We start from the raw sequence: 14,370 nt of genomic DNA, 5'->3' as shown, positions 1-14,370 counted from the left end.
AAGCCATGAAGACAAAGGAATTGTCCGTAGACCTCCGAGACAGGATTGTGTCGAGACACAGATCTGGGGAAGGGTATAAAACAATTTCTGCAGCATTGCAGGTCCCAAAGAGTACAGTGGCCTCCGTCATTCTTAAATGGAAGAACTTTGGAACCACCAGGACTCTTCAAAGAGCTGGCCGCCCGGCCAAATTGAACAATCGTGGGAGAAGGCCGTTGGTCAGGGAGGTGACCAAGAACCTGATGGACACTCTGACAGAGCTCCAGGGTTCCTCTGTGGAGATGGGAGAACCTTCCAGAAGGACAACTATATCTGCAGCACTCCACAAATCAGGCCTTTATGGTAGAGTGGCCAGACAGAAGCCACTCCTCAGTAAAAGGCACATGGCAGCCTGCTTGGAGTTTGCCAAAAGGCACCTAAAGGGCTCTCAGACCATCAGAAACAAGATTAATTGGTCTGATGAAACCAAGATTGAACTATTTAGCCTGAATGCCAAGCATCACATCTGGAGGAAACCAGGCACCGCTCATCACTTGGCCAATACCATACTAAAGTCAAGTGCTATTGGTATGGAGCAGAGGACCCATTTTTTTTGTGAATGTGCTTTATATTCAATTGTTAATTTCTGTTTAGTCATAGATGACCTATTCTGAAAATTAGCAATGTTTGATCCATTGCAAAGCATGGTGATGGCAGTATCCTGCTGTGGGGATGTTTTTCAACGGCAGGAACTGGGAGACTAGTCAGGATCGAGGGAAAGATGAACAGAGCAAAGTACAGAGAAATCCTTGATGAAAACCTGCTCCAGAGCGTTCTGGATCTCAGACTGGGGCAGAGGTTTGCCTTCCAATATGACAACAACCCATAGCACACAGCCAAGACAATGCAGGAGTGGCTTTGTGACAAGTCTGTGAATGTCCTTGAGTGGCCCATCCAGAGCCCGGACTTGAACCCGATCGAACATCTCTGGAGCGACCTGAAAATAGCTGTGCATGGATGCTCCCCATCCAACCTGACAGAGCTTGAGAGGATCTGCAGAGAAGAATGGGAGAAACTACTCAAATACAGGTTTGCCAAGCTTGTAGCATCATAGCAAAGAAGACTCGAGGCTGTATTCGCTGCCAAAGGTGCATCAACAAAGTACCGAGTAAGGGGTCTGAATATTTATGTAAATGTGATATTTCAGATTTCTTTTTAATTAATTTGCAAAGATTTCTAGACACCCGTTTTCCCTTTTTTATTATGGGGTATTGTGTGTAGATTGCTGATTAAAAAAAATAAAGAATTGAATCCATTTTAGAATAAAGCTGTAACGTAACAAAATGTGGAAAAAGTGAGGGGGTCTGAATACTTTCTGAATGCACTGCAAGTGCATGAACAGACAGGTTATGGAGGGATGCAGACCACATGCAGGCAGATGGGATTAGTTAGACAGGCTTCATGGTCGGCATGGACATTGTAGGGCCTGCTCCTGTGCTGCGCTGTTCTATGTTCTATGCAAATAACATAGCTGCTATGGATAGAATATAATTGCAGCTACATGATCTATGAGTGGCCAAGGATGTATATGAGACAGAACTACCCGACCCAGATTCAGCCACAAACACTCTAAATGAGCGGTGCCCAATGAATGGCACACCTCGTGTGCCCTTGCACCCACACACACAGTGCCTGGCTGCACCATTTATATAGACGGCTGCACTTTCATGATTTATGTCTAAACACTGAAATTCAAGTGTGCAAAAGCCTGCTATCTAATCTCTTGGCAATCTTGTTTGAAATGCGTTCTGACAAGCCCAACTTCTCCAGATACCCCACTCCTGAGCCCACTGCAAAACCACTGTACAAATCACTTCTGACAGAAGGTGCCTTAATAAGAATTTAATTACTACTAATTTAAATAATTTCATAATTAATAATTCCTTAATTCCAGCAAAGGAACTGAAAGAGTAGCGTTAAAGACATGTTAGTACTGGCATCATCTCCCACAACCAAGGACTCGAGACTCCCAGTGGATTTCATGCACTACTATAGTATTTCTCACTAAACACAGACACCGATGACTTCAACCTGACATTAGTATCTGTCCAAAGTCTATGCGATGAGTTTCAAATTCTGCCGTCACTGAACTCACACCAGAATAAATTCCTTCCTCATGTACGTCTCCATTCCCATTAAGATGAATTGGTAGCTGCTGCCATATTCTCACTGGGAGTGACAGAGGACAATGCAGGGTGGATATGGAGGTTTTGGAGATTGTGCAGAAGTTAACCAGGATGTTGCCTGGATCAGAGGGGATTAGTTATAAGGAGAGGTTGAACCAAGTTGGGGTTTTTTTCCCAGGGGCACCAGAGGTTAAGAGTTGACCTGCCATACGTTTATAGAGTGATGAATGGCAAAGATAGAGTAGGCAGTGGGAACCTGTTTTCCCCAAGGTGAAAATGTCAAAGACTGGCGAGCATACTTTTAAGATGAGAGGGGGATAGTTTAATGGTGATGTGTGCGGCAAGTACACATATTGTGGTGGGTGTCTGGAACGTGCTACCAGGGGTGGTGATAAAAGCAGGTTGTGGTGTTTTAAGAGGCTTTTAGATAAGCATATGGAATTTAGGGAACAGAGGGATATGGATCACATGCAGGGTTCGAAGATAAGTTTAATTTAGCATCATGTTCAACATAAACATTGTCGTCCATAGGCCTGTTGGCCTGGTCTACACTGATCCCGCAGGTTAGAATATCACCTGATCTCAAACAAATAATGGCATATTCTGTACATAGATCATGCTGATTATGTTATTAGTTCCTTAAATTGTTCATTTCTATTTAATTGTGAAGCAAACAAAAGGCATGTTTTTATTTGCATATCCTTGATGATTCGAAGCCCATGGCTGAGGGAACTCTGCTGATTTATCCCTGCTGCGACCTGCTCCATCTCCTGGGCCGGCCCAGGTGGAATCTGGAGCGACAGCACTGTGCCGGGAAAATGCTCAACCGCAGTCTGGGAAACCGAACAGGCACGGCAAAGGGGAAGCCAGATCTCCAGCATAAATACGCCGTACCAGATCAAAGGAAACGTTGGCCAACTTCTCTCAGATTCCATTGGAGACGATCAGGAATATACATCACAGTTTGGGAATGTCTGGTTTAGCAAATACCCACTGACCTTTTGCGTCACGTCCAACACCAACTCCTCATAAGCCGACTGGATCCCCAGAGCGAATGACTCTTTGCTGGCTGGCTTGGTCAACTTCCCCGATTCTATCATGTCCAAGAACTGCCAGACAGTGACTGCCCTCTCAAGGGAGGGGTTCTGTGTAAAATGGTCACTCAGATCCTCTTCATGAAGCCACTCGTGTCCCGTCGCCGTGAACAACTTCCTTAACAAGTACACAACCTGAGCAGACCAAGACGGGGAAACAAAACAGATCCAGATTAAGTGGCCGAACAAAACTTCCCCCCCCCCCACCTCTTTTGTTGTTGCTTGCCGAGTTCCTATGGACTTCACCAGACCTCTGCTCCCTCGCTGCCCTGACTGAGAGTCAATGGATCTTCAACCATCCCACCCATTCCCCATCTTGCGCTGAAAACTGAACATGCCCACTGCATAGTCATTGCCAATGGGTGGGAAAGGAAGAAACTGAATGAGAGAAATAAAGAATGGAACAAAGTGTTCTATAAAGAACAAGAGAGTAAAGAGATGTAAAGAATGAGGAAGTAAGAGAAAAAAAGAACAAAAGGAGAGAAAATATTGAAAGAAGGAAGAAGAAAAATAAGAATATAGGAAAATAAGGTCCAAATACAGCTGACCCCATCCCTTCCACTCCCAGTTCATTTAATCAATGAAAACCAAACCCTTTTTTCATTTCTTTCCTAGCGGATATAATCCCAGTATGCTGACAGGAAACCCTTTCCCAACAACTCCCCATATATATGATCCCAGTATATAAAACAACTTCCCATTAAACTGTTTGAAAGTGATGCTAGTAAAGTAAACACCCCATGGACTCGCATTAATGTGATCCCAGTTTACAAAACAACCCATTGACTCCCAGTGTACATGTTCACTGGTACATTCATCATTTTCCATTTGCTCCAATGCACCAGGTAATCCAGGTTTCCTAAACCTGCCCTGACAAAAGTGGGCAGTTATACAGAATTGTAAACATTGCACTATTTGTTACGTCACTTTGAACCATTTTTAGATATAATGAAGAAACGTTTTAATGCACGGCTGGCACAGAGAGCAGACCATTTTAAAGTTAAACAGATACTCTTATTTTACTAAATACGCTACATTCTAAAATCAAGGGCTTCAGAGAGAATTCAGAATGACAGAGGAGGTTGTGTCGTCTTGGTAACCATTTTAGGTCATCTCCACTTCAGTTGATTCCCTGGGTAGCACAGCAGGAAGTTAAAGTTTGGCAAATATCGCATTCTGTGCCAAGACATGTGATAATTTGGGTCAAACTGCAATGAGTGTGGTTAACCACTGCCCACAGAGCATGGGGTGGGAGGAGGGAGGATCTGCAAACTTCACTGGCAGTTAGCTCGGTTTTGTGACTTCAAGAGAAGATATAACGTGGCAACAGATAATAATCAGATATCTCTATATATATATTCCACCGAATGGAATTAACGAGTAGTGGGCTAATTGTGGCCCCAGACTCTCATGTCTGCAATTATGATTGCAATTATGATCGGACATAAATGCAAGCTGCTGGTGTCTTATAACTTGGTCCCTGGCAGATGTAGGTTATTCGGGCAATGCCAGGTTAGACAATGACAACAGAGCAAAAAGCAACTTCCAGAGGCGGACTATATCCTCGCCTCATTCCATTGTGGGAATTGTGGGGAGAACTGAGCTGTTCCTCCATTTTGTCTTTCAACATGGGCAGCACTTCATTCTGTGGGAAACAAACTTTACTCCAGTGAATGTACCTTTCAGAGCTACATTCAGCTATATTCTGGGCCAAACGTGCCTGGTGCCGGTGGCCCATAGAGTTAAAAAAAAACAAGCCTGCTAAACACAAGGAAGAGCTTGTGAACTCAAGACTACACCTAGACACCATCATCTTCCTTGTACAGTAGATCACAAAGTCTATTTTTCAGTGGAAATTTACTGAATACTGGATCACAATAGTTAACCCTGTAAGCAAGTGTACGTGACTAACCATGTTTTTATGCTATCAAAAATGCCTTATAAATACTGCATTTGCAAAACAGTCTCTTGCGTGACTGTTCTCCTTATCTGACAAGTTCTTGCTAATAAAGAAGAAGTTAACCATCACTCACATCCTGCGCAAATTATTCCTACACTCCCCTCCCCTCCCCCATTGCCACAATCCGCTGCAGCGGACCCACCTCCTCTTGTACCATGACCAGGGGATACCTGTCCTCGGACAGGAAGTTGAAAAGACACCAGAGCATGAAGGCCTCTCTCGCACCGATCAGGCTCTGGCTCTTGGAGGGCGTGTAGTTCTTACGGGCTGACAGCGTCCAGCAGAGTTCATTGAGAGTTTCCTTGTCGAAATTACCATCTTGTGCCTGGAAAAAGTGAAACAGGACAACACGCGGAGAGAATTAGACGGTGCAAGTGTTTTACATCACGAGGGGTGGAGGCAGATTTGGCCTTTTGCTACACCAAGAATGTGTTGTGTGGTTGGAAGATATAGACTGAGGGAACACTATACTGTCAGAGGAACAATACAGTGAGAGTCTCCACTGCCCAGTACTGAGGGAGTGCTGTACAGCCCAGGTTCAGTACTGAGGTAGTGATTTACAGCCCCAGGCTCAGTACTGAGGTAGTGCTGTGCAGACCCATGTTCAGTACTAAATACTATACTGTTCCAGGTTCAGTATTGAGGGATCGTTGGGTTGTCCAGTCAGTACCGAGGGGTTTTGAGTCCTGGAAGGTTAATACTAAGTGGATATTGCAGGATCAATGGGGCACTAGTGTAATGTGCTGCACTGCTGGAGTGTCAGTACCAGGATGGCATTATGGCACAGCAGTAGAGTTGCTGCCTTACAGCACCAGAGACCCAAGTTTGATCATGACTATGTGTGCTGTCTGTACAGTGTATATACATTCTCACCGTGACCGCGTGGGTTTTCTCCAGGAGCTCTGGTTTCCTCACACACTCCAAAGATGTACAGGTTTGTAGGCTAATTAGCTTCGGTGAAATTGTAATTTGTCCCGAGTGTGTGTAGGATAGTGTTAGTGTGCGAGGATCGCTGGTCACCACAGACATGGTGGGCCTCGGGGCCTATTTCCGCACTGTGTCTCTAAACTAAACCAAACTAAAGATAGGCCACACTGTCACTGGACATATTCCACACTGGTGGACAGAAATGCAGTTGGTCACTGCAACACCACTGAGAGAGCTGTGCCTTGTCAAATGTTGGGACTGAGGTCAAACTGCAGAGGACTGCTTTGTGGACGTGGAACACTGGTGGAGTTCAGTGCTGTAGAGTCAACACTGAGTGGTTGGAGTACTGATGAATGTTGGAGCTCACTGAATAGTAATTGCCTGGTGTGTTGCTCTTATCCAGTCACGAGGCTTTGCTGGGTTACAAAATTCCCCACTGTCACCACATTGCTACCAAGGGAATGCAATAGTTGTTCGGTTAGTCAGTTAATTGGTTACTGTGAATTGGCCCGAATGTGTAGGTGGGTGGCAGGAAATGTGAGGCATTCGTGTCAGTGGGTGGTCAGCATGGAGTGGGTGGGCTGAAGAGCCTGTTTCCATGCTGTGTGACTCCAATTGAAAGCAATGACTCACTTTGTCCAGGATGTACTTGTTGAGGTAAGGCATGTAGCCTTGGCTGGAGACGGGCCCGTCATTGTCATCTCGGAAGTGATCCTCCAGGACAGTGGGGTCGTGAGGGATGTTCAGCGCCGTGTACAGGCTGTGTGACAGCACCTGCAGGAGGCAGCAGAACATTCAGTGGAGCTTCAACCTGGTCAAACAGCACACAGTGGCTCTCACTCTTACCGCTCCCACACCCAGTCACTTTGACAACCACACACTCTGGCCCAGGGGGTGGAGTTGGAGGAGATCAGTCGGTACCTCCATTGCCAGGCCTCATCCAAACATGCTCGGTGCATGGGGTCGATACAAATATGAGCACCCAATGCTCTAATTGTATGCATGACTGTATGTCACTGAACAATGAACAGTCCTTAATGATCTGTTACTGCACCATCTCCAGTTCATACAGCAGCTCCACAGATCATTACTCCACACAAATAAACAAAGCTGTCATCCCAAACTGCTTTCCCCTCTTCCTCCAACTCATTACTCCATTGAAATACTCTGCACTCCATCCTCATTACACCCAGTCTGCAGGACGTTATGCCCCATTCATCACTCACTCTTCCAGCCTTGCTACCGCTCACTGTAACTCATTACTCCCCTTAATCTCCAGCCCATTATTCCACCCTCACTCCTCCACATCACTCCAATCCCCTCGCCAACATTACAACCACTCTGTACAGCTACGCACATGTACAACTTGAAGACATACACCAGCACTCCTTGATCCCTCGGCTCGACAATACTCTCCAGAACTGTGAAGATCCTACCATGGTTTGACTTCCCAAAATGCAACACCTCACACTGCATTAAACACCATTAACCCTTCCTCAGCAACATTTACCCAACTGATCAACATCCTGCTGCAATTTATGATAAGCATCTTTGCTATCTTCCTCAAACATGATGAAGCACAGTCTTTTTGAGGAAGAGGTAGGTTGTTGTGATAGCAGGTGAGGTTACAATCACATTTGCCCTGGTCTTATTAAATTGATAGATCAGGTTTGAGGAGCCGAGTGGCCTACTCCTGCTCCCAATTCACAACTTTGTGTGCATTCTGAGAATGAAAACAGGGTTCATGTGCAGCAATATAACCGAGTGACTCTATGATGGCAGCAAGCACGAACATTGCAATCGGCATTGAAGGTAAAATCTTGGATATAAAATATGCCCCATGTAGCGGGTGTGATTCAATAGTCACCGTGATCGGTCTGCTGGATCTTGTAGTGACTGAGAGAAGTTAACAGCAGAGGTTCAGTGAAACCATTGAACTTGTTCAATAGTGACAGACCTGCTGACTCACCTGGAGGTAGACTTATCTAATGTACCTTCAGCAGGTGGACCTTTACCTCATTGTATATCGATGTTAATGAAACACCAGTGAAGGAATGTGCCCACTTGATAACCCCAATGATATGCTTGCATCTACCCGATTCATTTTTTAAAGAGCTAGTTAACATGTAGGTAGCTGTTTTTTTTTGCATATGGAGTTATTTATTGTCCTTGGCATAAATTGGTATATTCAGTTCGATAGGTAGATGATATTTTGGCTTTGGTTTTCTTAGTTGAGCGCTTATCCTAGAGTTATAGCACAAGTACTTTGTGTTTTAATTGTAATTCAAAGCATTTGCTTGGCTTTAATAAATTTGTAGGTGTGATGTGGAACCAGATGAAGGGGATGATGAACAGATGGAACTGGGGGGGCAGTGGGAGGTGGGGAGGGTATAGACAGTAGGTGATATGTTGAACCAGAAGGGGAATTGTGGCCAAAGGCTTGGGAGTGGCGGAGTGGATGGAAAAGTGTTCCAAGGGTAAAGAATCATGGATAGATGCACGTGGAACCAGGTGGAAGAGGTAATGTCTAGATAATGAGGGGGGATGGAAAAGGTGAATGAAGGGAGAGAGATCCTGAGTAGGTTGGTGGGAATGGGAAAGAAGCACAGGGGGAGTGGGTTACCTTAAAATGGAAAATGCAATGGGGCTGGAGTCTATTCAACCAGAATACGTGGCACTGTCCTTTTATTTGTATTTATTTATATCTGGTCTCACTATGGATCCCACAAGAAGGTACAGGAATCAAAGCCAGAGGTTCCCAGATAATACAGGGAACAGCTAATGAATTATAACATATGATTTTTCCTATATACCTGGAGATTGGTATACGCTCCGGGTATAAAAGTTTGGTTGCTGTACCTGATGAGAAGGTTTAATACTGTTTGCAGAGAGATGACGAGAAAATGAACATAAGGAATGTGCGAATTTGAGGATGTAAATGGTACACAGGATAAAGATGAACTAATGAATGTGGTATACCAGGAATTTGAGAAACTTTAATAAACCCCACATAAAATGTTATTGTTAAGTACGTAATAGTGAGGGTAATGAAAGCTTAGTTGACAAACAGCGTACGGTCCTTCTTGGGATGACAGAAGTAACTCTTGGGGTTTTGTAGTGATCAGCGCTTGGGCCTCATGCATCAAGGATTCCGACAAGGGAACAAAATGCAATTTTTCAAAGTTTGCTGACGACACTAATGCAAGTGGGATTGTGAATCATGAGAAGGACGCAAAACAGGTTTCAAGGCAAATTGTGGAGTGTACAAACGCATGGCAGAGGCAGTATAATGTGGATAGATGTGGAAAACATTGCATATTGTTCAAATTGTGTTTGATTGGAAAGTGCTGATGTCCAAAGACTTGGGTCATAAGCAGGTCACTAAAAACCAATGTGCAGGTGCACCAGCAGTTAACACAGCAAATGGGATTCCTAGCGAGAGGAAAGCTCTCTCTTTCTCTTCAGCCCATTACTGCATATTCATTTCAGCTCATTCTCTCTCTCCCCGGCTCATCACACCCTACTCCCTTATTACTCTGAACTCTCGCACACACTCTTTCTCCAGCTCAATACTCCCCATCATCTCTACCTCACTGCACCCTGCTTTCTCTCTCTTTCTCTCTAACCAAATAAGTACACAGTTTCCCAAACATTTTTCGGTATTCTTTCCCTCTCTTTCATTGTTTATTATTCTCTACTTATTTACCATCAGTATGATCAGCTTCTTGGCCACCAGCTAGCTCTCCACCATCACACGCGCACATTACATGATAATGGAACCATCTCCATTTCATGTCTGTCCACAAGAAGCTTCCTCAACCAACTCCTCCCACAGTTGCCATATTTGCCCAGCAGGAGGTTTACTACAAGACAAATGCAGTAAGAATTTAGACAGCTACACAAATCACCATAAACAACCATTGTTAGCCTTACAAAAGCCATGGACTCTATCAAACAAGTACAACAGAGAACCCTGCAAAAATAAGACTTTTCTATGATGTCTTCCCTTGGATTCCCTTAAACAAAGTGGACAGAATCCTTGACCACATCTAACCAATTTCGTGCTCCTCAGGTTTCCCGCTGAATAGAGTACCACAGTCCTCCCGATCAGAGAGATTTCTTGTGTGCTATCAATCCCTGACCCACACTCTCTCTCTCGACAAAAGCCACCATAAGTTCTCACTTTTCCAGTTCTGAAGGAGGGTTGTTTATCTGACAGGCACACGGATAGGACAGGTTTGGAGGGTTATGGACCAAATGCTGGCAGGTGGGACGAGTGCAGCTACGACATGTTGGCCGGTGTGGGGCCGATGGACCTGTTTCCACACTGTATCACTCTATATATTAATTATATATCTCTCCCCACAGATATTGCTTAAGCTGCTAAATGTTTCCGGCATTTTGTTTTTGTTTCCGTTCTTGAATGTCTAGTCTTTTAGACTTTCATTTACTGCTCTGCATCTGCTATACAATGATGTGCAAGCTGTGATCCTAACCAATGGGTCCACCAAAGACCCAATCCCAGTGTTGGCTCAGCCTTGATGGTGTCCCTGCACCAACCCTCTTCCTCACTGTAATATTGGCCTCCCGCCAAAAAGAATGGCCACCAGCACTATTGTTCACAGCATGAAAGGGAGACTGTTCCCCCTTCACCATCCCCATTCCTGATCCCAATCTCTGTCACTGGATGACAGTACACATATGAAGGTCAAGTATGCGTGTGCTATAAGCATCACTGAGAACAATATTTTTTTTAAATGTGGACATTACATTCAACATTTAGAGTAGAAAAAGTCCCACCACACTGTCCCCACTGCACAACACCATGCCCCACCTGAGAAAATCGTGAAACGCAGGAACACTTGGATCACTCTCCCTACCCTGGGAAGCGAGTCATAGAGTGATACAGTTTGGAAACAGGCCCTTCAGCCCAACTTGCTCATACTGGCCAACAATGTCCCAGCTACACTAGTCCCACTTGCCTGCGCTTGGTCCATACCCCTCCAAACCTGTCCTATCCATGTACTTGCCTAACTGTTTCTTAAACGATGGGATAGTCCCAGCATCGACTACCTCCTCTGGCAGCTTGTTCCGTACACCCACCACCCTTTGTGTGAAAACGTTACCCCTTGGATTCCTATTAAATTGTTTCCCTTTCAACATATGTCCTCTGGTCCTCGATTCCCCGACTCTGGGCAAAAGACTCTTTGCACCCACCCAATCTATTCCTCTTATGACTTTGTATACCTCTATAAGATCTCCCCTCATCCCCCTGCGCTCCATGCAATAGAGATCCAGCTACTCAACATCTCCCTTAAACTCACACCCTCAAGTCCTGGCAACATCATCGTAAATCTTTTCTGAACCCTCTCAATATCTTTCCTATAACATGATGCCCAGAACTGAGCACAATATTCTAAATGCAACCTCACCAACATCTTATAAAACTGCAACATGACGTCCCAACTTCTATACTCAATACGCTGACTGACGAAGGCCAAAGTGCCAAAAGCCTTTTTGACCACCTTATCTATCTGCGACTCGACCTTCAAGGAACCATGCACTTGTACTCTTAGATCCCTCTGCTCTACAACACTACCCAGAGGCCTATCATTTACTGTGTAGGTACTGCCCTTGTTCGACATCCCAAAATGCAACACCTGACACTTCTCTGTACACTTCTTCCACCAACCACTCCTCCACCAACTTGGCCAATCGATCCAGATCCTGCTGCAATCTTTCACAACCATCTTCACTATCTGCAAAACGACTAACTTTTGTATCATCAGCAAACTTGCTAATCTTGCCCTGTATGTTCTCATCCAAATTATTGATGTAGATGACAAACAGTAACGGGCCCAGCACCGAACCTTGAGGCACACCACTAGCCACAGGCCTCCAGTCTGAGAAGCAACCTTCCACCATCACCCTCTGCTTCATTCTATGGAGCCAATTTGCTATCCATTCAGCTAACTCTCCTTGGATCCCATGCGATCCAACCTTCCAGAGCAGCCTACCACACGGAATCTTGTCAAACGCCTTACTAAAGTCCATGTACACAACATCTACAGCTCCGACTTCATCAACCTTTTTGGACACGTCTTCAAAACTAAATCAATTTGTGAGAAACGACATCCCACGTACAAAACCATGCTGACTATCCCTAATCAGCCCTTGCCCGCCCAAATGCCTGTATATCCTATCCCTCAGAATACTCTCCAGTAACTTACCAACTACAGATATTAAGCTCACCGACCTATAGTTACCAGCATTTTCTCTGCAGTCCTGCTTGAAAAGAGGCACGACATTTGCCACCCTCCAGTCTTCCGGCACCTCTCCTTTATTTAAGAACGACTGGTAAATTTGAAAAAGGGCTCCCGCAATTTCCTCTCTAGTTTCCCCACAATGTCCTCGGCTATATCAGATCAGGCCCTAGAGATTTGTCTACCTTCAGACACGAAAGTACCTTCACTACTTCGTCGACAGTAACCGGGACTGCTCTCAAGACACTTCCAGTAACTGCTCCAATTTCCTCCACCCTACTGTCTTTCTCCTCGGTAAATAGAGGAGAAATACTCATTTAGGATCTTGCCCATCTCATGTGTCTCCACACATAGGTGACCGCTTTGATTGCTATGAGGTCCCTCCCTCTCTCTAGTTACCCCTTCCTCTCCTCTCTTCCCACCCCCCACCTTATGTATTTATAAAATATTTTGGGATTGTCCTTAATGCTACCCGCCAGAGCTACCTATATGAAGAGACCACTTGAGATGAAGTCCCCGCCCGCATCGTTCACACCCGTGTGTCATTATTGCCCTTTCTCCAGCTCGGGATGGTAGGGTGTTTGAGGTCCAGCTAGCGGCCGGTATCTCTGCCCCTCATTAGTGAGGGCGAGCATACGTGGTCGTGCGGCGCTCCCTGGTCTCGGAGCCGGACACGGGAGGACGGGGTTGACCCTGGGTATGTCCCGGGGGAGGGAGGGTGAGGCTCCGGGCAGGAGGGAGCCCGGCCGCGGTGTTTACCTTCAGCTGAGACTTTGACACCTTGCCGCTCTTCCCTCGGTCCAGGGCGGTGAACGCGTACCAGATAGACTTCAGCAGCTCGCTCTTCAGATCCATGCTTGGTTCCCGCTGTACTGGGCGAGCAGCCGCGGGCTATTCGGCCGGGAAGGCCGTGCTAGCCCCTCTGCTGGTCGAGGGTAGGGTGCGGCCGCTTGAGCGGCTCTACCTGGCTTTGTGATCTCTCTCTTCTTCTTTCTCTCCCCACCCCGCTACACTTCCGGCCTCGCAGCTGGGCTGATGTCCCGTGGAAGCCGCCCCGAGGCGGGGTGTGTCCTCACCAAGGGCCCGCTGGCCGCGGGGATCGCCCGGGCTTCAGGCGGCTCCGAGACCCTCTCCACACGCCCCGCTTCCAGGCGTCTAGTCCCAGCACACGCTCTCCCGCGGCGACAAACGCGGTCGTCGTCCTCACCCGAAGAGTTCGTCGAGATGTCTTTCTCCCCCTCTCCACCCTGTTCGCTCACACGAGTTGCAATGCCACCATCTCGTGGATGGTGATGGACGCACTGGTGCATCAATGCTGTGGAGAGTCTTGCCATTGACTATATACTTTCTCCTTACATCCAACTTCCTGAAGTGCAACACCCGACACTTGTATGAATTAAACCCCACCATCAAATTTCCCTGCTCATTTCTGTAGCTCATCTATATCGCACTGTATACTTTGACAATTTTCCTCACGGTCTGCAATTCCAGCAATGTTGGTGTCATCTGCAAACTTACTAACCAACCCATCTTCATTTACATTCATGTCATTTATATGTATCACAAAGTACAAAGGCCCAGCACAAATTCCTGCTGGTAACAGACCCTCCAGTCAGAAAAAAACATCCTTCCACCACCACCACCATTTGTCTTCTGTGAGTAAACCAGTTCTGAATCCAAACATCAAATTCACCATGGACCCCATGCATCTTAATCTTCTGGATCAGCCTACCACGAGGGACTTTATTAACTGCATTAATAAAATCCAAATAAATAACACCCACTGCCCTGCTCTCTCTGACCACCGTTGTCATCTCCTCAGATAAGTTCACAACACGTGATCCACCATGGACAATGCCATGTTCATCCCAATTACCCAATTCTCTTCTAAATGCGAGCAAATCATATTCCAAAGAATCCACTGCTATAACATCCCCACATGACACACACATTCCTCAAAC

The 14,370-nt window shown here is 45.9% G+C and overlaps 1 protein-coding gene across 1 annotated transcript in view; it reads right to left on the bottom strand.

Moving 5' to 3' along the window:
* LOC129706251 (differentially expressed in FDCP 6 homolog) overlaps window positions 1-14,222 on the bottom strand; it is a 40,818-nt gene extending 26,596 nt beyond the window's left edge. Inside the window, exons 1-4 of the mRNA XM_055650380.1 lie at window positions 13,169-14,222; window positions 6,780-6,920; window positions 5,362-5,544; window positions 3,164-3,394 (exon numbers count right to left, since the gene is read on the bottom strand). Of these exons, the coding sequence (XP_055506355.1) occupies window positions 3,164-3,394; window positions 5,362-5,544; window positions 6,780-6,920; window positions 13,169-13,264 (651 nt within the window). The 5' untranslated portion in view covers window positions 13,265-14,222. The remainder of the gene's footprint in view (window positions 1-3,163; window positions 3,395-5,361; window positions 5,545-6,779; window positions 6,921-13,168) is intronic.
* Between the last annotated feature and the right edge of the window lie 148 nt (window positions 14,223-14,370).

The sequence above is a fragment of the Leucoraja erinacea genome, chromosome 19 (assembly GCF_028641065.1).
Source record: "Leucoraja erinacea ecotype New England chromosome 19, Leri_hhj_1, whole genome shotgun sequence".
NCBI lineage: Eukaryota > Metazoa > Chordata > Chondrichthyes > Rajiformes > Rajidae > Leucoraja > Leucoraja erinaceus.
This window is presented reverse-complemented; position numbering and strand designations above follow the sequence as displayed.